Source organism: Micropterus salmoides, unplaced genomic scaffold, assembly GCF_014851395.1.
Source record: "Micropterus salmoides isolate LMB-PRFRI ecotype aquatic unplaced genomic scaffold, ASM1485139v1 Ms_hic_scaffold_2, whole genome shotgun sequence".
Classification (NCBI taxonomy): domain Eukaryota; kingdom Metazoa; phylum Chordata; class Actinopteri; order Centrarchiformes; family Centrarchidae; genus Micropterus; species Micropterus salmoides.
Window position 1 is genome coordinate 27,306,258 of NW_024041150.1, and position 24,264 is coordinate 27,330,521.

The 24,264-nt window shown below is 39.6% G+C and overlaps 3 protein-coding genes across 4 annotated transcripts; 1 reads left to right on the forward strand and 2 right to left on the reverse strand.

The window, feature by feature from the left end:
* The first annotated feature begins 276 nt into the window (after positions 1-276).
* Positions 277-8,772, forward strand: pcolceb (procollagen C-endopeptidase enhancer b). The gene is made up of 9 exons (XM_038732546.1): positions 277-433; positions 2,234-2,342; positions 4,354-4,612; positions 4,858-4,982; positions 6,152-6,288; positions 6,453-7,150; positions 7,277-7,357; positions 7,694-7,864; positions 8,399-8,772. Exons 1-9 carry the CDS (start codon positions 348-350, stop codon positions 8,527-8,529), a joined length of 1,797 nt encoding a protein of 598 aa, XP_038588474.1. The 5' UTR covers positions 277-347; the 3' UTR covers positions 8,530-8,772.
* A 323-nt stretch (positions 8,773-9,095) lies between these two features.
* Positions 9,096-12,376, reverse strand: LOC119913195 (transmembrane protein 272-like). The gene is made up of 5 exons (XM_038732547.1): positions 11,902-12,376; positions 11,268-11,344; positions 11,071-11,121; positions 10,754-10,912; positions 9,096-10,106 (listed from the first exon to the last, which is right to left on the reverse strand). The coding sequence occupies exons 2-5, from the start codon at positions 11,320-11,322 to the stop codon at positions 9,859-9,861; spliced, it is 513 nt and encodes a 170-aa protein (XP_038588475.1). The 5' UTR covers positions 11,323-11,344; positions 11,902-12,376; the 3' UTR covers positions 9,096-9,858.
* Positions 12,377-18,867: 6,491 nt separating this feature from the next.
* LOC119913461 (transmembrane protein 272-like) lies at positions 18,868-21,179 on the reverse strand. 2 transcript variants are annotated; one of them, XM_038732890.1, is made up of 6 exons: positions 21,093-21,174; positions 20,831-20,929; positions 20,654-20,704; positions 20,276-20,452; positions 19,741-19,964; positions 18,868-19,049 (listed from the first exon to the last, which is right to left on the reverse strand). In XM_038732890.1, exons 2-5 carry the CDS (start codon positions 20,883-20,885, stop codon positions 19,768-19,770), a joined length of 480 nt encoding a protein of 159 aa, XP_038588818.1. In that variant the 5' UTR covers positions 20,886-20,929; positions 21,093-21,174; the 3' UTR covers positions 18,868-19,049; positions 19,741-19,767. The 2 variants fall into 2 exon arrangements, with proteins under 2 accessions (XP_038588818.1, XP_038588819.1); XM_038732891.1 differs by lacking the exon at positions 19,741-19,964 and having other exon boundaries at positions 21,093-21,179.
* Positions 21,180-24,264: the final 3,085 nt, after the last annotated feature.

The window sequence follows — 24,264 nt, forward strand, 5'->3', positions numbered from 1 at the left end:
ACTCTACCTGTTAAATAGCAACACACAGCTGGAGCATAACAAGCACACTGTACTCTGACACTGTATATACATTGCTTTTGGCCATGGGTCAGTGTACAGTGTAATTAATGTTGTTTTCCCTGTTAGCCTGTGTCAAACAGCCTTCTGTGCTCTCAAAATCACATTCACCTTTTCCTTTCTTCTCCTTTGCTTCCATAACACACCACCTCCTCGGCCATCACTTCCACTTCCCTCCTCTTCCTCTCTCCCCTCCCCTTTTGAACCTTGCGTCTCTCCACGCCTCTGCTTATGATTTTCCTTTCTCCAGCCTCTTCTGCTCCTCTCTCGTCTTTCCTAACCTCAGCAGGATGGAGGACAGGGTGTGGACTGTGTGCCTTCTTGTCATTCTGACACTGGGATGGACCAAGGCTCAGAGTCAGACCAACTTCACCAGGTAAGTGGGAGATTTTAGATATACTGAATGTCTTCAGGTATGTGTGTCAACTATATGACTATCAATGTCCCTCTTGTGCATCTTTTTTTTTCTCTACATCCTGCGTGTGCACATGTGGCATGCCATTTTCAAGCCCACATCTGTGTACATTAACTACTGCGGGTGTTTTTTACTCTCCTGGTTACAGTATTATGATTACAGAAAGCACAGTAGTAATAGAAGGTTGCAGTGTTGTTAGGAAGATGTGGTTGGCATCCCATAAACACAAAATGACAGCATGCGGTAATTGATGTGGAGATTCATCTGGGTAAATCTACAGTAGCTTCTCCTCACGTCAGATGTTTTTGTCAAAACTGGCAATAAATTCAGACTTTTAACATCGGAAATCCAAATTTTAGACTCAGGAAATGTTGAGATTTTCATTTTTTCAAATTTTCTTTTGGAAGCTGGTGTGTGCACTGCTATAGCAACTTCCACAAACACACACACACACACACACACACACACACACACACACATACAGGATGTAAATTGAACATGAGAGACAAACAAATGCCTGTGGGCTGTTCAGCTCCAGAGGGTCAGAAGGGAGGGACACCACTGGGATTTTTTGGCCAAATGTGGCCTTATAGTACCGCGGAAGACACACAATGCATGCCTGAAGAGCACAAGAGCAAAGAAAAGGGACTATAATGGGATGATGATTACAGACAGAGTGCTCACAATGTAAAAGTTGATTCATTTTGGCATTTTCCCCTAAAAGAGATTAGCACAAAAACAACAAAAACTGAACCAAGTCAAGTCTGAAAGAGGAAACAAACTGTCCAAAGTAGCCAACATCTAAAACTAACGAGTGCGAGTGCTGCCAAATTAAAAGTCAAGGCTGGGCCGTCTTTGATCTGTGTTTATCTGTGTGTGAAAGAGTGGGTGTGTCACTAAACTCCATGTGTGAGCTGGGTTGTTGTACAGCATTTAAAAGTGCCTGTCTGCAAAGTCAAAGTGTGTGTTAAGTCTACTGACAACTTTCTTGTAGCACAGTCAGATCGTGGAGAAAGCTCACAGCATATATACTGTATGTTTGACCAAGCTTCATGAAAAAAAACACAAACCCGGAGAGTTGGGAACCTCCCTGGACTCAGAGAACAGAGACAGACTGTGCCAGCGTGGTTTTCAGCGTGTATGTAAAGTGTGTGTTTGTGTGCAGGGGCTCTGCCTCAATATTCTCGGTATAGCAGCGTTTTCTTCCAGTGCTGCGCGTCAAGTTAAGGGGATAGTAAATTAAATAAAGTTTTTGTTAAATTCAGCAAATATTTCCTCACAGTTTTCTAAAAATCTGGTTTTCCTACACAGCTCTGGCTCTGTAAACGGAAAACAAAGAAAGTGGTGTGGACCTTGCCACACAACGTTTATCCAACCAATCACCAACAGGTCGTGTTAGTGCTCAGGAGTGATGGGGGGAGGGTGGGGGCAGTGGGAGAGAGAGTTCTATACATCAGCACATTCGAACGTGCTGGACTCCAGACGCTGTGAAGAAGGAGAGCTGGCCGAGAAGCAGCCAAATAGGAAAAGGTCTGAAGAGTATGAACAGGGAAGAAAGTTATATGACCAGACAAGTGTGAAGGAGTTTCAACACTGAAGAGATTTTAAATGTGGGGGGCGGAGCTTCTGAGGCAACATTGAAGGGATGGGTGTATTTGTTTGGCAGTTGAGTTCAAATATCAACAATCCTTCTGCAGAATCACATACTCTCCCTTTAAATGTTGAACTACATTTGATGGTGGTTGTGTGATACTCTTTCAGGCCCATCTTCCACTGTGGAGGCCACCTGGTCACAGACTCGGGCATCGTGGCCAGTGAAGGATTCCCCAGCCACTACAAACCCAACAGTAAATGCATCTGGTACATCACTGTGAGTCCTTTAAAGTTACTACACCATAACATTGAATCCAAACTCAGTGTGTCCCAAAGTGGCTACTACCATCAAATGTCTCCAGACTTTCTTGGAGTGTGTGAATAATGCGATTATCAAACAAATTTGTCTTTTCTGGTAGATTATGGATAAAAAAACAAAATTCAGTTCTTTGCAATGTGAGTGAAAAGGCAGTAATGCCCTGCACGATGATGGTAGCGACCTCTTCACCTCCTCTTGGGACTTTGTGGGGGTGTACGGACAGTGCTTGATTTACCTTTCCCCTGTTACCTTTCCTTTGTTGCACCGGTTAGGGCAAACAAATTACACCTATATCATCATTAGTATATGGATTTTGCAGAAACTGCTGTCAGTGATGCCGCAAAATGATGATTTATTAGTGTCCGAAGTCTCAATTTACTGCTCACTGTAGGGGAGAACTACTCAGTGTCAGTTTGGAGAGTAGTGAGTGATTAAACTAGGACTAACTCAATAATGTTAGTTACACAAGCTGAAACCTTGTTACACAGCAACTATAATCAAATGTTTAGCCACCATTAGCTACTGGTCATACCAGACCAAGTAAGGCTGGAGCAAAAAAAAAATCCTCAGTGTGTTGAATTGAGCAAGGTTGCATTTTATTGCTAACAAGTTTTTTTCAACTTTTCATTAGTAAAATAAGGAATGTCTGATTTTGTCTTACAGAAATCCCTTTTTCCCCCATTCATGCATACAGTGATACATGGCTTGTGAGACTTTTGTGGGTTGTATTCAGTTCCTGTTTTATCTTCCATTTATTGTGTTGAAGATCCAGAAATGTGTACAGTAACTAAAATGTTAATTGGTGTTCAGTTCTCTTTTACTTAAACCCTTCTCACATACACCTTCCCACTCATTGTCCCTCTTAAGTAGCTTTAAAGGTTAGAAGAATCACATATACATCATCTTGTTGAGACTGTAGTGCCAAGGGGCAATTGTTTTTGTGTGGCACTGAAACAGGAGGTATTTCTTAACATATATAATTAAACCAGAGGCAAAGCTGCCCCTGGGAAGTTCAGCAAAGAGAAAAAAAAAAAAAAAAGAGTAAAACCTGCAGCCTCACAGCAAGCTGCCACTGCTAACACTCTTACTACAGATCAGTGACTGGCCTGAACTGGGACCTACCATCTGCTCAGGTAAACATAGTTGGACTGATGCAAAGCTCTCAAACAGTACAGAACAAATCAAGCATTCATTTAAAATGGCTTTTGTAACTGCTGATCATCACAATTTATCTGTGGGCACAAACAAACTGATGCATGCATCAACTTTAACAGAAAGTTATTTGCTGCAGTTTTACCGTTCCTCCTCCCACAACTTGGCAGTGCCCAGTCACTTACTGCTTAGAGCACCTAATGACGCACACCTGTTTTCACTTTGACTAATTAAGCTGATGATCTGCACTAACATCACAAGCATGACGATGTCTTAAACTATCCACTTTTAACCTTGTTATCAGAGCATAACTCGAACAAGCTTGTATTTAGCTACTTTTATAACCCAGCTGATAAATGAACAGATTAATACAATTTATTAACATTGGGTTCAAATTGATTATGTAACACACAAAAAAACTGTTAGTGCTGGAATAAAGGATCTGGTGAAAAAGGATGGGAGCATTTTTTCTATCTTGTATTTTTTTATATCTGATATATGGAAATTTGGAGATATTCACTAGAATTTAAGCTCTGCTGCTTTGTAAGCTTAATAAGTCTGTAACCCCTAAAGACCATATTTATAACAATTCAACACTTTATATGCAATGTAGGATGGTACAACAAGGTTTATTTTTCATGGAAATGTGTGAAATTAAATGTAATCATAAACCTTTACACAGGCTAGGCTAAAAGTGCTCCAAAAAGGAAATTCCTCCTGATTTCTATTCAAGCACCCCACCTTTATTAAGGTGCGACTCCTGTAACTACTTTTTGTAGTAGTCTTTCCTCAAACATCACCTGTCACTCCCCTCCAGGTCCCAGAGGGCCACGTGGTCATGCTGTCTTTCCGCCTCTTCGACATGGAGGCTGACCCCACCTGTCGGTACGACTACCTGGACGTCTACAATGGTCACTCCCGCTTGGTGCAGAAGCTGGGTCGTTTTTGTGGGACGTTTCGGCCCGGCGCCCTCATCTCCACCTCCAACACCATGATGTTAGAGATGGTGTCAGATGACGGCACTGGTGGGAGAGGCTTTCTGGCTTCCTTCAGCGCAGGGAAGCCACATATGGAAGGTGTGGACAACAAGCACAGAAACACATAGACCAGGATGAACTACTGAATTTGCTGCTACACAGTTTTGTCTTGTGATTTTCTAGTGATGAATGGTAGCACTATTGTTATCTTGGCTTGCACTGGCACAATCTGGAATAAACAAATTAATCTGTCAGGTTTTTTTGCTTCATGGGACATTTGAAAAAGATTTAAGTGTGGGGTATTTCATTTCCTTTTGACTCTGTACTCTTTTTAATGCCCACAGAGAACCAGTTCTGTGGAGGACGCCTGACCAAATCGCAAGGCTCTGTCAAGACGCCCAACTGGCCCAACTCTAATTACCCAGCAGGCATCAGCTGCTCCTGGCACATATCTGTAGAACCGAGCAATGTAAGCCAATTATATGTATTTTGTCTTGCATACTTGTTGTGTCCCTAAAACATTTTCTTTTTATCATCAACAGACTTTTGTCGAACTTAATTTTTAATATATTTTTGCAGTCTATAAATCCTTGGTGTGTGTTTTGACTTGTGTACTTAGTTAAAAAAAAAAAATTAAAATCAGTAGTGTTCTCCAAGTGGCGTGAGAGCAAAACAAATGAATGTCTTTAGTAATGTTAGCAAGCTAGGCTAAATAGCTAGCCTGGTTTTCGACAGGTCCTCACAAATGTTGAATAATGTAAAGGAGCAGACCTCTTAAATTACTAAAGTCTTGCTAGCTAGCTGGTTATCCTAGCATGCTAGCTTTTACTTTTTGAGTGGAATACAAACTCAACAGCACGACGAGTTACCCCAAAGTGACTGCTGATTGTTGTAAAGAGACAGAAGGCTTAAATCTGGCTGATAGCAAACGCTATGTGGGCTTGTTGGAAAAAGGATTAAAAATGTATTGTGTCAACATTCAACAATTTAGAGTCATGTTGTTCTCCAGTCAGTAGCGCGCTACCAAAGTTGACAGTGTGTCTGCTAGCAATGCCAGCTCTCAGATGTCAGTCATCTGCTGAAATGGGAAATGCCCCCTTGGAGGCTTGAAGCACAGACGCGGCTACATGGTTTTATCCTCATAGGACAAGTGGAAAAATAGCCACAATATATCATTATGTTATGTTTCCTTTCACAGAAAGTGAGGAGTATTCTAATTTCAGTTTGAGCTATAATGCAGCAAGGTGTGTTTTATAAGGCTGGTTGGTTCAGGAGAAGGAGGAATGAAAATAGTAGTGAAGGGGCCCATCACAAGGAAATCTTCTACCTCATGTCCCTTATGTAGTGTGTGTGACATCGGCCTTATGACGAAGTTCAAATGAAAGACTTCATTGAGTGTCTGAAGCTGTGTTCATGTGTGCCAAGAGATTGGACGTAGGGAAAGAGCTAAGGAAGCTAGAGCGAGGGAGAGAGTAAATGCCCTTCTGTATTTCAGAAGTCTGGCCCTTCTCCACCAACACCACTACCAATGTCTGCACTGCACTTGATTCATGAGGAGAAAACCAGCTCAAATCATTCCTCGTCATAAATTTTATTGTTTGTGTTGGCATGTTTGTGTGATCGCCACCTCTTCCCCAGGTGATTGAGGTGAAGTTTGAGAAGCTGGACTTGGAGCCTGACACATACTGTCGCTACGATTATGTGGCATTGTTTAATGGAGGAGAGAGGGATAACTCGCGGAGGATTGGAAGATTCTGCGGAGACAGGCCACCAGGGTGAGATTACTGAAATAGGCTAGATATTAAAAGAGGCAAAACACTTGCTAAAGTTGCTTTTCAAAGACATGGCTTGCAGCTAAACTCTGCCAGTGTTTCTTTTGCACTTTCCCGATTGCAATTCACTCCTCCTGATCTCTCTGTTTCCCTTATCCTTTACATAGAACTATAGTGACAAATGGGAACGAGCTCCTTGTCCAGTTTGTCTCAGACCTCAGCGTGACCTCAGATGGCTTCATGGCCTACTACTCTAGTGTGCCTCGAGGGTCTCGGACGCCCACCGCTGGGGGAGACTTCATCTATGGGCCTCAGACCACCTCAACGCCACAACAAATAGCCGTGAAGCCAAGCAAACCCACCAAACCAACCCTGAAACTGCCTAAACCCACCCCCAAACCAGCCAAGAAACCACTGGTGAAGATATCTCCACCACGCACGCTTCCACTCAAGCCAGCTAAATCCAAAACAGCTAAACCCGCACCAGCTAAACCCGCACCAGCTAAACCCGCACCAGCTAAACCCGCACCAGCTAAACCTGCACCAGCTAAACCCGCACCAGCTAAACCCACACCTAAAGCACCTGTGAAAAAGCCTGCACCTAAACCGGGATTTAAACCTGGAGCTAAATCTACACCCAAACCTAAGATTATTAAGCCAACGCTCAAACCAAGCATCAAGGTTAAACCCACACGGAAACCTGCACCGAAGACCAAGCCCACCTTAAAACCTATTGTCAAACCAGTAAGGCCAACCTCTAAGAGCGGAGTTAAACCAACAGCCAAACCGAAGTTTAAGCCTACAGTGACAACCAAACCTGGAGTAAGCAAGACAGTGACGAAGAAGCCTGTTGTGAGCAAGAAACGTGAGTGAATTACTTGATTGCAAAACTAAGAATCTGTTCTTTCGTGTGTGTGTATGTATGTATATATATATATATATATATATATTGTCCACACTTATCAGGTGTTTGTTTGTATGTTTTCTTCAGCTTTACCTCTGAACCCACTGTGCACACAAGCCTGTAACAGGACAGGAACTCTCCAATCCAACTTTTGCCCTCATGACTTCGGTGAGCCACATCAGCTGCCCTTTAGTCTTAAAAAAATCTCCCCTCTATTTTCACATCTCTTTCACTTATTAAAATGTCACTTATTTCACCACTTTACTCATTTTGTCCCTCTCTGTGAAACTTGTTTTGTGATGTGATCTTGATTGTTTTAGCAAGCGGCTAGTTGAAGAAATGGACTTCCAGAATCTCTTTGTTCCGACAACAAGCATAATTATTTAGAAAAAGCCAAAGATCAGTGACATTTCACCATTTCCAAACATTTTTTTTCCCATCATTGACCATGCAACCTCTTTCTCTTTCTTTGCATTCTTATTTTTATATTTCTCTCTCTTTCAGTGATTACGGGCAAGGTTACAGCTTTGACCCCTGGTCTGAGGGGCTCAGTGACAGTTGAAGTGTTCCTAATCAAGACCTATAAGGCAGGACGCCTGAATATCACCAAATCAGGACCCGTCCTGTCTGTCACACTGACCTCAACCTGCAAGAGATGCCCCGGGCTAATCAAAGGTACAGGACATCTATTTGTATTTACTAGGCTTGAGCCAGAACTTGGCTGAAACAAGCATCCGGTACAGATAATAGACTTTTAACGAGTCAGAGTATCATCAGAGAGAAATGTGCACAATTATGAGGCTGTTCTGTAAATAGTTTTCTACAAAAGATTGCAACTTCTAATTAACCATAGGCTATACATTTTAAATGAACAACTTCCGGGTTAAGCCCCATTCCAAGTACAGGTACGAATAAATATATATAGATACAGATAATGGTGTACTCGCCCATCCCTACTTTTTACAGCCTTTGTCTGTCTCTGGATCTTACACACTAACATATCATCAACTGCATAGCATCATCTGTCAAGTACTGAAAGAGACCATCAAGTGCTTGGTCAGTTTCTTAGTCTTAGAGGATCTTAGATAAAGAAGGTAACAAAAGTAACGACTGCGCTTCATCCAGTGCTACTACTAAATGTTGACCACAAATGAACCTGGTGTTTGATATATTATGACACCTTCTTTTCACGCTCTGTCTCTTGTCCAGGCCAGAACTACGTGTTGATGGGAAAAGTCGATGCACAGGGCAATGGCCTACTCAGCCCCTCCAGCTTCACTCTCCTCTACAAGCCCATCCATACCAAAGCACTGGCCAACCTCGCTCGCAAACCGTGCTGACATCACAGCCCAGCCCTCCAATCAGATTGACAGCCGTGACTATCTCTCTGAAAACATGTAACTTTGCATAAAGAGTGAAAATATTATTAGTATCCAAACATAATTTTTTACATGATGTAATACAGTTGTGAAAACAGTTGTGAAAGAGTAAACATACATTATTATTTGTTTTTTGTATGTAAATTATAATATTTCTGTGATAAAAGACGCACATCAATAAACGTGACTCTGGGGTGATTTTAATATCTACTTTCTGTTATTTACCATGATACCCAGGGCTCTCTCACCAGAGAAGAGCTCATGAACATCAGGGAACATCACTTTTCTCGCGGCAGTAGTGGAATTATTGGACCTTTTGGTCCAGGGTACCGCTGAATTGTAAGAGGAGAAGTAAACGCATCAGGCGCTCGTGCGTCGCACTATATATACTGTGTGTCTGGTTGTATTGTATACTCATGATTTCTTAGTTTGGAATATACGATTGGTCAAAACACACTTACAATGACATAGATGTTACACAATCATATGATTTCAAAAGATTAATAACAGGAGAAAAAGGAAGGATATCTCATTTACATTTTCTTACAGACAGATATTTTAAACATCATGTTTGTGTAACATCATTTCTTATGATCTCAACAGGTTTAATGGATGTGAATCAAACACAGTCATAGACAGTTCATAACAGTAATTAATAAACTTAAAAGAATCACATTATTACTCTTAAATAAAATGTTAAATAAAAAAGATACAAAATAAGATACGATAAAGTTACAAAACAACTCCTACCTGCAATTATTGTTTCAAACATAGTTTCTACTGATGAGACAAGATAATATGACAAACTAATTAAACATGCAAAACAGACATATAATAACCAAAATTAAGCATTTCGAAGTTGGAAGCAAATATGATCACATTATGTCATTGCAATATTATTTTACTGGGATGTTTTGACATCTTATAGCTTCTCTAACCTAGACAAGAGAAGTAACTGAACACAATACTAGAGAGGGGCTAACTAAACAAATACAGCATATGTATTATACTAGGGGATCATTTCAGTTCATATGGTTTAGTTTTAATAGAATTGCAACTTATTCATGTTAGACAGTACAAAACTGAATTTCAGCATCAAGATTACATTTCGCAATTGAAGTGTTTTTTTTAGATTACAACAAGTTGACAAATATGGTTCCAAAGTTTTTCTGTCAGTGTGTGTTTTGGGAACGCATCTCAAAGTGTTCAGGAAACCTTTGTAATTCAAGAAGGAACAAGGGCTCTTCACGTCTCTTTTGGTTTCTGTCTTTTGGGATTGAAACTCACTTACTAATTTGGATTTGGAACAGAGCTTCTGGTATGTATCACTACATATCTCTGCAAGGGTCTTTGTGCCTCATCATCAGGTTCTTCATGTGTACAACAGCACCAAGAGAGAAAAAGCACACCGAGCAGGATGTAGGTTAAGTTGTTGGTCCAAAAGGCAAACAAGTAGAGTGTCTTGTTGCAGTAGGGACTGACTTGTGTTGTGTTCTTGTTGTAGTTGGGCTCATAAATAGAGTAGATACCCACATTACCTGGAGAAAAAAAGTCCCAAGAAAAGAATGATGTTTTTGTCTGAAGGAAAATCACAACCATGTTAATTGTAGTTGGGTTCATTAATAAGAGTAGGTCAACACATTACCTCCAGACAAATGAGCCCAAAACAAATATAATACAACATACACTTCTTCTACACTACTTCAAAGATGGGTAAGTGAGCTAATTTTATCACTGTGAGCCATCCCTTTCATTTTACTCACTCACTTGATGTGTTAATTGACAACATTGATTTGGAAAGCTCTGCCTGCTTGTGTAAGTACAGTTATTAATCTATGACTTTTAATTAAGGACTGTATGCGATGACTTGGGCCAGGAAAAGGGGGGGCGAGACCCTACCCATCTTTATTAGCCCCTTGACTGCAAAAAACTGAAGCATCCTCTCCCCAGTATCTTAAAAAACAGAACTGAGTACATCTGCAACTACAAGTCCACCATTAACAACTAAAGAAGGCAAAGCTTTAATGGTTTAAGATGTGGTTAAGATGGTGTCTCTCATTTAAACCTCCATGTTCATACAATAATCGTTTTCACAACCAAATTAGAAGAGGAAGTGAAGAAAAATTTGAACTTATAATGTAGGCCAACTTTATATGACAAATAATGTCTGTGTACAGTTCCTCACCAGCGATGAACCAGATGAAAACGAAGAAAGAGAACACTCTATAAAGGAGCGTATTGCACTTGTTAAGGCACCAGCGCTCTATGATGCTGCACACTCCTATTAGCAACAGATAGATGGGGATGAATGGCTGCCTCGGACAGTCATTCATGTATAATATTCCTGATGGACACAAGCACAAAGACAAAGGTCAGTATTACTTCACCTGCCTCCTCCATTAATGATTATTACATTTTATTGTTGGTGAATAAACAATTCTGGCTGTTTGACATTCAAAAAGATGCTTTGCTGGTACAATACATCTTCATAATGTTACTTACCAACTACCCCCTGAGCAAAGGGCATGATGGTGAAAATCCCCACAGCACATACTGAGTGAAGACAGACAAAAAATATTTTACAATTTTTTTTTTTACAATCACCTAATAACACTACATGCCAGATGTACTGTACAGTAGATGTTTAATTTAACACTGAGCACAAGTTTGCAAGAAATTTGCACATCACTATCTCTCACCTACTGTTAATGCTAGAAGTCCATTGGTGTGTTGAGGTCTGTCACTTTCTGGCATCGTTGCTGATGATATATGTAACCTACACCGATACAAAGAGAATAGATAGTGTACAGCAGCTGTCAACACTGTTTGCCAGGTACATTAAACAAGAGCTGAGTCTGGAAGTTGCTCTTCATTAGACAAAAAGCTACTGTACAAATACAAACACTAAACCCAAATATAATGCAGTAAACCTCTCTGATTGGTTTTGTTGTTGTTATGTATAATAGCAAACAACTCAATATCCCACAGTGGTTAAATCTTTTAACAGCAAGTAACACTGGACACAGTATAATTCAGCCCTACAAAAAAACAAAAACGAAAAAATACAATCTTAACAATTTGATGAAACATTTTCAAAACTTCTATTACTAAACACCAAGAAACAACACCTATGTGCATTCACATACATGAATGAACACTATTAGTCACTATTGACTAACAAATAACTACCAAAAAGAGTAATATAATAATAAGGTTCTACAAGAAATAAGGTGTTTACAAAATCTTTTTAGCAGGTCATTTAAACTACTACTACTACTAAAATACAGTAAACAATACAGGCTATAGCTCAGTATCAGATATGTCATGTCTTACCTGTTTGTGTGTCTCCTGCTAAAGGAAAGAAAAGAGCTTTTGCAAAAGAACTTGGGAATATATATTGTGCCTGTCTGTGTATGTCTCGACTTCCTCTTTCAATGTGCTGCATCTTGATGCTTCATTTTAGTTCCCTTTCTATTACAGTACGGCTAGCTATTTCCCCCTGTTTCCAGTATTTGTGCTAAGTTCAGCTAGCTACAGCTTCATATTAGACAAACATGAGAATGACATTATTCTTCTCCTGGCTAAATGGCAAATATGTAATTTCCTGAAATGTCAAACTTTTAAGGTCTGGAGGAAATCAGAAGAATTGAATTGTATTTTGACATTGTAAAAAAGAAACAGCATGTGGTTTGTTTACCAGTATCTTGTGTATCTGTCTGGTTTACAGTGCTTTCTGGCAGGCTTTGCCCATGTCGACTTCAAATAGAATCCCTCCAGAATTTTCTCCAGGTGTTTTTAGGAGCGCTAATTTCATGTACTGGCGACCCCTCAGAGGCACTTTGATGTTGTATTTTATGTCTTCATCAGCTTTCCCATCTTTCTGGCTTGGTTAAAGAAAGGATCAGTCATGGCCCACTCATAGGTGCCAATATTTATTGGATTTTGGAAAATATTCCGACTTTTCTGGAAATTGGCTTTGTAATTCAATTCAGAATCAGTCTCGTCTTTTTCTCTTACTTAACTGAGTTTTCTTCAGGAGGAGCTGTATGTCTTGTGTTTTTTAACCACACTCCTGCACAGTTCCTATTTTTATTAAGTGCAAGTTTGATTCTCTTTTGATTTCTTTTTCCGATGCATTGCTTCTTTCTGAACCTAAACTAGTTCTGCCTAATGGATTACTATATAATTTATAAAAAAAACTAAATGCCCAACATTAAGTATTTTTTCTCACAGTGACTACATCTAATCTCTTTTTTCCCCACTCGGTAACAACCGTAGACCGTTCGTGCCAATGTTTAATGGAGGGGTGTGAGGAGGGGCAAAGGTTGTATTAACCATGCCTCTAAATATGTCCCACATAAGCATATCCTACAATAGCACCCCTACCAGTGGCGTTTGTCCTTGAACCAGGGTGACCAGATGAGAACAGGTGAAATTCGGGATAGGGAAGTTAAGAGTGGGTGTGGCCTCCAATAGGAAACTGTTAAACATTAAGATTTATTTAGGTGGAAACCTGTGAAATTAGATTGAATCGTAAACCTTTACACAACCCGATGTGGTTTCTTTTCAAGTACCCCACCTTTAATAAGGTGAAACTCCTGTCACATCACCTGCGTGACATCACCTTTCGCCCTTCTCCAGTTCCCAGAGGTTCACGTGGTCATGCTGTCCCACAAGCATAGAAACACAAATACTACAGTTTTGTCTTGTAATTTTCTAGTGAAGAATGGCAGCACCATGGTTGTCTCAGCTGGCACAAATTTTTCATCTAACTGCAGCATATTTGTTTGTTTTTTTTTGCCTCACAGGACAAAAACACGTCACTCCCTTATTTGAAAATGGTTCATGCCTAGTAAATTGGCCTTTCCTTTTCTTTTGACTATATCCTCTTTTTAATTGCCACAGAGAACCAGCTCTGACCAAACCCAAGGGCTCTGCCAAGACACCCAACTGGCCCTACTCATATTACCCAGCAAATGAATCACATTTTAGAAGGCCTAAATGTGCTCGAAAACTCACAAAACCGTGAACACAAGTGGCACACCCTGACACTCTTCAGGCACGACGGCCGGTCCAACGCTGACCCTTTTGAAACTGAAGGAATTATTTTTTCTTACTTTCTTTTGAATTTAAATTTATTAAAAGATAGCCCCATTTTTGAGGGGGTCCTGCAATAAACATGCATGTACAGACACAACACACAGTACAGATAATACACAGACATACACACAATACACAAACATATAAAAAACAATTACTCGCTCACCTACTCTTACCCCACCCACAATTAATATAAGAGAGGAAATTAGCACAATTACATTGACCAAGTGAACAACAGAGTGCAGAAAACAACTAATGTGTCACTTATCAATATGCATTATAACAAATGCAACATACAGGAATTTCAGGTCTCATCACCACAGGAATGGAATAAATGAAAAATCAAGATTATAGTCATTCAAATGTACACTCCACATATACAGAATTCATATATATATATTCTTAGTACAGTTGGTACCCCTAATAAAAAGAGCATGTTGTTTTAAGAAAAGAAAATAGAGATGATTTACAGAAACAAAAAGTAGAAATTGATCTCAAAGAAAGAGGAAGAATGTTCCAGTCTTGAGGGGCTTTGTATTGAAATGCTTTACGGCCAGCTACAGAAATGAATCTGGGTCCCATAAAAAAGTGAGTATGCAAAGTTTTAAGGAATTAAATACTGTTTCAGGTACGTGAGACAGTTGAAATATGCCATAAATCACGGTCAGAAGTAAATGACAGTGTCGTCAGAATAAAGCTCAACTGCGCAATGTGAACAAATTTATGCCAGGTAATTTATAAAAATGGAGAAAAGTAGGGGGCCTAAGGTTGAACCTTGAGGAACACCTTTATGAAGAATTAAATAATCTGACTGGGATCTTTGATAAATGACACAATGGCATCTATTATGCAAGTAGGAGTTAAACCAGAGCACAGCATGTTGATTCAGACCAATAGAGTAAAGCTTGTCTAATGAGATAATGGTCAACCATGTCAAAGGCAGTTGAGAGATCAATAAAAGCAGCACCAGTGAAATGACCACTATCAAAACCAGAGAACAGATCATTTGTAAATCTTAAACGAGCTGTTGTAGTAGAAAAATTGAGTCTGAAGCCAGATTGATGTGGAGACACAATATTGTAATTATCAATGTAATCAGTTAATTGGTTAAAATCTTATACAAATTTCTCAAAAGATTATGCTACTGCACAATTGATAGAAATCATTCTGATAATAATTCACATTTGATTTTTTGACATTTGACCTTTGAAAAGTGGTGTAACTCCTGCAGATTTCAGAATATGTGGCACAGTACAGGTGGACAAAGACAATAAGCTTCCAGATCATCTGGTCCTGCACTGCAATTAACTTTTTGGTCAAATAATGCTTAATAAATATCAGTAGGCGAGAGGATTTTAAATGAAAGGAGTTATCGAATTTTGATCTACACACAGATGAGAAATAATTATTGAAAGCATGAGCTATAAGCAAAGGATCTATCATTGACCTTACTTTTTTTTTTTTTTTTGCTGAGAATGTTATTTAGATGATTCCAGATATGCCATCCATCCATCCATCCATCGTCAACCGCTTATCCTGCATACAGGGTTGCAGATATGCCTGGGATGTTAAAATCATGAAACAAACAGTCTCTATAATAATTAGATTTAGCAGTCCTTGTTTCAGTTTTGCACTTATTCCTTAACTGTCAATGGATTTCCCCGTCAATGGCGTCTTTTGAGGAGGGATTTTTAATCCAAGCTTCATCCCTTTGTTTTGGTTGAAATAGATTAGAGTTATAATATACCTTTTACTTAAGTTGTTTTCACAGGAGCATGTTTATCAATTACAGTTATAACTTTGTTATAAAAGAAGTTCCATGCCTCATCCACAAGTGGAATTCTTTGAAGCCTATGTAAAAATCAACATTAATAAAAATCAACATTAATATTTGTACATTGCTTATTTTAATTTATTTAAATATTATGGAATGACTGAAGAAATCTGATAAAACACCTGATTTGAAAATCCTATATGGATTGGAAAAAAGGATCAAATCTAGCAAGGTAGAAGACTTGCCACCAACTCTGGTGGGTTCTTTAATAAGCTGAGGGAGGCTTTCATTGCCTAAAAGATTTCTATCACCTGACAAACACCGATCCAACTAGTTACTGTTAGTCTCTCAATATGATCAATAGGTTGTGTCTATCAAGTGAATTAATAGTAGCCAAAGCATCTTATATGGAATACGTGGGAGCAGAGGAAGGTTAAATATTTCCTATTTTAAACTTCTTTTCATAATGATGATGATGTGAAAATACATTCTAAATTACTTGGCACAGCATTTGTAGAGACACACTCAGAGACTAGATTTATATCAAATCTCCTCTTCTTGATGTCCCATAAGCACTGTATGAAACATTTGTCATGAAGCCACGATTCAGAAATAGCAAACATGAGCGGCCGATATACCATAGCACAGGCTTGCACCAGTCCAAATAAAAATTGAGCACGCATAGTATGGAATGCTGATATCATCACGCATGTCCTGAACTCTATTATGCAGTTCAACGTTGAAAAACAAGCAGAAGAAAAAGTCATTCCACAATGGGGAATAAAGTAGAAATTGCTAGAATCCAATCCATTGCCACAGGCAACACGAGTCAATAAAGATAGTGTGGTGTCCGAACAATAATGCTGCAATGATGTGTTGAGAAGAAATCTGCTTGACACTGTTCTTGATCATAAAAGTTTATTACATCAAGGAGTTCAGCATCAATTACAAGCTCTGCAGCAGCTTGGAGAGTGACCCAGCCCGATGACCACTCTGTCTCTCTGTACATCAAACATAGCTTATATAGGACATGTTTAGGTATCTGTTAGATACCATATAAGGGTCTGAGTCTGCAAACCAAGGCACCTGTTGTGGTGGCAGCCCAGCTGACGGCGAGTGTCCTGATTTTTCTCCTTTTTATCAGTTATTCTACTTTTTCCTTGGTTTTCTGTTCCCTGCCTGCCTCCCTGTGTTTTCTCCCCTGTGTGCTCTCTCTCCCTCTGCTCCTGAGCCCAGCCAACGACCCGCACCTGCACCTCATCAGCCACCTCGTCAGCCTGCCACACCTGCCAGTAGTCACCTCATCCCTGCCTGTATTTCAACCCTGGTTCTCCACACCATCCTTTATCGTTGTTGCTCCATACCCGCTGCCTCCTCCGTGTTCAGGCTTTCATGTTTTTTCACGTTTTCCCTGTGCCTTGTTGCCGTCATCCCTAACCCTGTCTCTCTGTCTGTTTCCCTCCCATGTACACTCACTCTCGTCCTCCGTTCAGTCGGCTGGGCTCATCTACCGGCCCTCTCCTCCTCATACTTGCCTCACGGCGTCCTCCCTGTTCTCGGCACAGTCCTATAGGATAAGTGTGACATCTGTTAGACACCATATAAGGGTCTGAGTCTCCACATAACCACTGACCTCTACTCCCCCCCTTAAAAGGTCACTAATCCTCTATCCAGCTGCTACAGTGCTATGTTAAAGTGTTATGTGTCAAATGCACATATGTTATACACCACACTAGACATAGCATAGCTGAGGTCAGCATCCCCGAGCCACAGGCTATGCCAAAATATAGCTTCAACTTCCGGCAGCCAGACTGGTGGAGAAAACAACTGGGTAGCTAATAGCAAACTTGTCAGTGGTTAGCGGTGATCACAGTATATTCATGCTAGTTAGCTGTGGTGCTGAAGGAAGCTAATAAGTCAATGGCTTCTTCAACAGTAGAGTATTCTCCTACCTCCACGTTTATCCGTTATTGTTAGTCTAGCAGGATACCACAATGCAGGCTTGTAAAGTCCAGACATCACTTCCAGATATTTGGATCGCTGCTGCATTACTTCTGGCGTGTAGTCATCATTAATGGCAAGTGAAGTGCCATGGTATTGCAGCTTACCTCCTTTGGACCTGGCTTCACAGATAACCAGTTCCTTGACTTGACACGACACATGATTACCGCCCTTGGACGCTGTCCTGGACTTGGTTTGGCTCCGGGTGCCCAATGAGCCCTGTTACACTCCGGGACTGAAGGAAGGACATCCTTGCTAATAACCTCATCCAACAGCTTGTCAAAAAGGTGGTGGAATAAGTTCCTTCAATGGTTTCAGGTAAGCCCACAATTCTAATATTATTGCGGTGACTACGAAAATCATGGTTTGACACTTTCGCTAACAGCCTAGCATTTGCCTCTGAAAGTGCAGCACGTGAGGCTTTAAAGGCTAATATGCTTTCAACCTGCAAGTTAGCATTAGCTTCCAGTGATGTAACTTTCTGGTCATGGTCATTCACAGTTGCTTGAATTCCATCAACCTTTGCTTCAAAAGATGAGAGGGAGGTTTTTAAGTCCGCCGCAAATGCTTTCCTGTGTTCCTCCAGTAGGCTAAATAGCCAGGCTGAAATTGTTATTTGCGTCCCCAGTAGCAGCAGCGTTTTGTTATTTTCTAAGACTTGTAGACTTAGTTGTTCACTATAAAAGTTCCGTAAAAGTTCTGTACACAAGGCAAGTTGTGGTCTTAAATAAGGTGGATTAAATACCAAGACAAAAAGTTGAAGAGTCCAAAGACAGGCGATCAGGACTCCTACATGTCATGTGTTTTTGTGCAACCATCTGTAGGCAAACTATCCAAATAAAATGTAACCTAATATTATTATACTAACATTATGCTTTTTATTTAATGTTATAATATTTAATAATACGCTAATTTATACTTCTTACTCCTCCTCCTGGTTTGGAATATAGTATATATTGTTTATCAAATGGTCAGAGGTAACAAGGACATGCATAGATTTCGGTCATAAGGTGACTCATTGCCACTGTACCAGTACCGATCATGCTTACTGTTGTGAAAAGTCACCCCCCAAAGTACTATTATGAGCCAGGAAAAAACCCTGCACATCAGCTTTGCCCACATAAAATTTACCAGGTTTTATCAGCAGCTTTCATTTCATGTACTGGCAACGGATCATGCTTTGTGGTGGCACTTGGGTGTTGTATTTTATGCCTTGTCATCATGGTTCCCATTTTTTCTGGGTTGGTAAAAGAGAGCTTATTTTCCCAGTATGAGGTGTCGACAGGGTAAGGTGAGATATTTTAGGGGTTTTTCTTTCAATTCAGAATCATTTTTTATCGCCTTAACAACAACAGCAATTTTTTTGACCACACTCAGCAAAAATACTATACAATTGCCTGAAACCAAAAGTAGATAGAGACTCACACTTTAACAGTTTGATATAATGTAAAGAGGTGTGGAAATGACTCAGGGTTTTGGGGTACTCTCCGAGTGTGTTGGTTGTGCAGGCCAGGCTGGCATGGCTGGTTTGGCTGGTTGAATGGTGAGCTTGTCCCAAAGGCTGATCCAGCAGGCAGGCAGAGGTGAAATCAGATTGTTTGTAGTTCTGCAGGTGGAGAAGTCAAGAATGATATAGCAGGTAGGTAGGCATTATGTATTTTATGTTAACATATTCTAATATACATATATTCTAATACGTTTAATCATCTGCTCTTTGTGTCTAGCTTGAAGGGACTGCAAACTTTCACTTCATTGTAAAACCATGCGTTGTATGATAAAAAACATTACAGTGACAGCTTTAAATGTCAACCTCATGGTGGTGCAAGAGGAAAAGTCAGGGGATCAACAAAGTGATGAAAATGCATCCTCTGGGGACCATGAATGTCTGATGAAAAAAGGAAATGTCAACCCATCCAGTTGTTGTGGAGATATTTCAGCCTGGATCACTATTCTTTACAATACAAAATAGTATAATATCTAAACTGATGAAAAGAATAGTATATATAAAAAGATTATATATATTATCACATAATGCCATTTGACTTTATTTTATATAGCTATGGCTTTAAAGGTCAAATAAGATACACTCCAGGCAAAAGGGTAATATGCACATGGAAACAAACAAGATTGTATCCACCACCAGTGTGAACTATTAGTGTTTTTTTCTATAAGATACAGGAAATTATGGAGAGAGAGTGGAAGACATACAGGAAAGGGCCCAAGGATGAACTCGAATTCAGGCCACTGCAATAAGGACTCAGCCTAGTACATGGGGCATGCTCTACCAAATGAGGTACCTGCGCCCCACCAGTGGGATTAGATTGTCATCTTGGCAACGCCATGTCACTCGGAAGGTGACGCTTGCAACAGCAGCAGACACAAAGGAGCAGACCTATTAGGATGTACTTCATGTTGGTGGTCCAGAAGGCAAAAAGGTAGAGCGTCTTGTTGCAGTAAGGATCTAAGTCGGTTATTGTCTTATTGTAGTTGGGTTCATAGATTGAGTAGATCCACACATTACCTACAGTAGAGAAAAGGAAGCCCATAGTGCACAGCGTTCAAAAATGAAGGGCTGTTTTACTTCTCTTCATCTAATAAATGCAGATGTTTCACCGTTACAGCTATTGGATTTCATTTGTAACATGTAGAGGCATGATGGGGACATCTAGTGATTATTAATATTATTGCAGTGCGTGAAGAGAAAGCTCTGATGTTGTGGTTTTTCATATCATGTGCATCACTGATGTTTCAACTTGCAAATAATGTATTTACCTTTTAGATTTATAACTCCTTTTAGTGCAGTGTTGAATCTACTGCTCTTTTTGAACTTACCGGTGATGAACCAGCATAAGAGGAAGGCAATTGTCAGGCCTCTGAAGGAAGTGTTAGACGAGAGGTGGTTGAGTCGCAGGAAGGGGAGCCAAATTAACAGCAGTTTGTAGCCTCCCATTACCTCCAAGTAGATGGGGATGTAGTGCTGCTTTGGGCAGTCATTTTGGTACAGTGCTCCTGTTAGACACGTGGACAAGGATCTGAACTTTGGGAAAATATATTTTAAATGATGCAAAAGACTTCTAAAGTTTGTGATGTAGTGATGCATTGTTTGCAATAAGAAAAATAAAAATGATCCTTAAGCTTTAAAGGATTTAAAATGATAGATACGATCTGAAAAAAACCTTGTTAGAAGGAAGAGCACTCGTAGTCACTCACCAATTGTTATCTGAGTGACCGGCAAGATGCTGAGAATCACCTTGGAGCATGCTGTTGAAACCCAGACAGAACATATTTTAAAGTAATCACTGACACCTACTGCTGTTACATGCAGCAACTATACACACTGTGAGGATGATTCAACTATGACCACAAGCATACATCACCATCCCTCACCTACTGCAGCTGTTGAGGGTCTGCGGGCGTCTTCACTTGTGCCACTTTCTGTCATGATCACTAATGGTAAGTCTAACCTACAAGCTGAGGATGTCGAGTCTGAAAGGTGACAGAAAAATCCTGAAAAATGTTTTTCATTTAACAAAAGACAAGTGCAAAACAGCCCCTTTTACTATCCATGGTTACAGTTTGTAGGTTGTGGTTTGCAGATTGCAAACTTTCTCTAGCAGAAAACCTGATAGAATAGCCAGATCTTTTATACCTTTCTGCGTGTCAGATGTGCTGTATCTCCCCGATGGCTGGAAAATAAAGTAAAGCGTTTTCAAGCAAGAACTTGTTATGTGTTGCTGGATTGTGACGTCTGCAGGTCACAGAAAGTGTGCGTCAGCCATCCTGGTTTCAACATCCGGCTTCTTGATGCTTCATTTCAGCCCCCTCTCCATTACAATGGTGGGAATGAGGACGATTGGAGTGAAGCCAAACAGCAATTCAGGTCCCATAAATAATTATGCATTATTTTGCATACGAGACACATTTTAATATTGTGTAAAATGTTTGTTGTTTGCATTGAGTCAGTGCCCGTATCAGTTAAAATGTCGCCCCTCCTTTGGAGAAGATGTATCCAAATATAGATTTGGAGTCTAAATTTTGTATCAGAAGAAGTATACTGTGTGTGGACTTTGTTGTGGTAGACCAGCACTTAGATATATCTGCTTACTAGAGGTCCCATTTCTACACAATTCCCATATGACATGTTTGTGAATGTTTCTCTTTTCGTGTGTGCCTCACTTTAAATGTCCTTTCACTTCTTCTTCCTGAGTCTAAAACGTAAACAGATTCCCAGATGCCACAGGACAAAGAAGTCAAACACTGGATTGTCTGTTGCATTTTGAGAAGGATATTCTTGTGAGCTAGCCAATTCTTATTGAAGTTTTCAGGAAACTCAGGATGTCTTAAGCAGCAAGATTAATTGAAGCCCGGCCGAGGAGGAAAAGGCATCAGCAGCACAGAGTATCATGCCAAACCAAATCTGCTGCTTCCTTTCTGCTCCAAATATTTATCCCTTTGCTCCCATAGGGTCTACGACGTATCTCATACAAGGTCATTCTACTTCTACACCTGTAAGTGATCCCGAGCAGGACACTTATATGACATGACTCCTGTGTACACAACTTTAAAATTGATGTCTATAATTTTGAGGTACATTTAATGTTTTTCTTTGTATACATTCTACCACTCCACTACATGTATTTCACAACTTTAGTTATTATATGCTTTGCACATTTCAGTACAAAATATAAATCAACTAATAAATGATGACATATTATTATAGGTTAACTACCCAGCAGTAAAGTCATTAAAATGAGCCCCACCTTTACCAGCTGCAACATTAATGCATCGTCATGGGCCATCCTACATAAAGAGTGATTGTACTTTTAATATTTTAAAGCATATTTTCTGTATTTTTAAACCTGGGCCCTATTTTTTTTTTGTGTGTCAAAATAACTGGTAGCTACAAAAAGATTTGGAATCCCGGCAGTGGATGGCTACAGTGAAATGGTTCACCACTGCTGGTCTGAAGAACTGAACATTTCTAGACCTTGGCCATCTACAGTTACATTCACAGTGTCTCTCTCTCTGCATCTTAAATACACATGTGCAGCATGACCTCAATACGCAAAACATGTCCATAGCATCAAGTATTGAAACCTGGTCATGTACTGAACATTGCATTAAATGTGTGGGAAAACTTTGTGATCAGACATTTGATTGATCCGATTAAGAAACTTGACTTTAGATTGCATTTCATTAATAGTTTGTGTATTGCCGCTTGTGTTAAGGCAACATGTAACGCTGATCATTGGGAAGTTTGGAATGTTTTGCTAAATGAGAAAAGGGCGTTTCTACAAAAAATTAAACTGAGGTATTGACAAAACATTTTGTTTTGGTATTCACAATGAAACTCAAGTATTGTGTTGTACTACCACTGAAAAATGTCATAATATATTAACCCTAAAAACATTATAAAGAAAAACCTCGAGCTCTTTCATTATTCGTTGTACTTTGTTTGTCTGAGAGATATAACTTTATATACACAGAAAACTGTATATGTTCAAACATACTTTTTCATAATACTGTTGTAAAAAATTAGAACTGTCAAAAGAGAATAAACATACAATAGTAAGTATTATACTGCATTTTGAATGTAAATGATAATATTTCTGTGATAATGATGGATAAGAATAAACCATGTGATGCTGGTGCTTCATTTAACGATCTTCTTTGCCACTCTTTACATAAGAAATGTGCATCAAACCAACATGAAACACGGATATATTTATTGTCATTAATCCAAATGAAAACCATTTCTACATGTTTGTTGGGTTTTTGTTTTTTAATCACCAGCACACAGAAGGCATGTGCAACAGCTAGAGAAAAGGAAGAGCCCTAACAGGATGTAGTTCAGGTTGGTAGTCCAGAAGGCAAACAGGTAGAGAGTCTTGTTGCAGTAAGTGTCCTTGCTGGACGTTGTCTTATTGTAGTTGGGCTCATAGATGGAGTAAATCCACACATTACCTAAAGAACAAAAGAATAAAGTACTTTTCACATAAGTAAACTAATTTTCTATTGTGTAACAGTACATCACTGTGGCACAAGGGCAAAGCATCACCGTCACATTTACTTATTTTAGCTTAATAGCTTTATGTTAATATAAGCTTTCAGCTTTTTAGAAATGTCAGTATCACTGATTCTCCTTAAATCTGCTGGAATACATTTTTCAGGCCGTCTGGGGGAAGCAGAACAAACCTTATAAAGTTGATATGTCTAATGTGTTAGCATATAGTTATATATTTATACATCAAGCCACACGATAAATGGAAGTCCAATGTTCACTCTTCTTTTAGCTCTGTTTTTGATCTCCACCAACTCCTGAGGGAAATATCTTGTAATTTAGCTAAATGATCCACCAGCTAGTCCCTAACTTTGCTGTTTGATGCTGAGCTGCTAGCATACACTGGGTTTATCAGAGTTGTTTTGCCAGAAATGTCTGAAAATGGCACTGATGAGAGAGGGGAAGGTGAACCAAAAGATTAAAGTTGCAGATCATAAAACAAAATTAATGAGTTGAAGGATGCTAAAACTTTCTGTAGTTTTAATCTTGGAGAACTACAGATACAGGTGATAATTCCCTCCATTCACATCAGTCATTTGGTCCATTGTTTCAATAAAATATTAATTACAGCAGCTGCTTAAACAACATCTACATGTTCTGAATACACCAACATGAAGTGATTTGTGTTTTTCAGCTCACAATGTCCATATCTTGGTAAGACACAGCAACAGTGGCAGTTAAAAACACAGATCTACATATTGATTAACTTTAACTGCCTGTGCATTGATTGTGCATTGGTTAGACTGCCATGCTTTTAGCT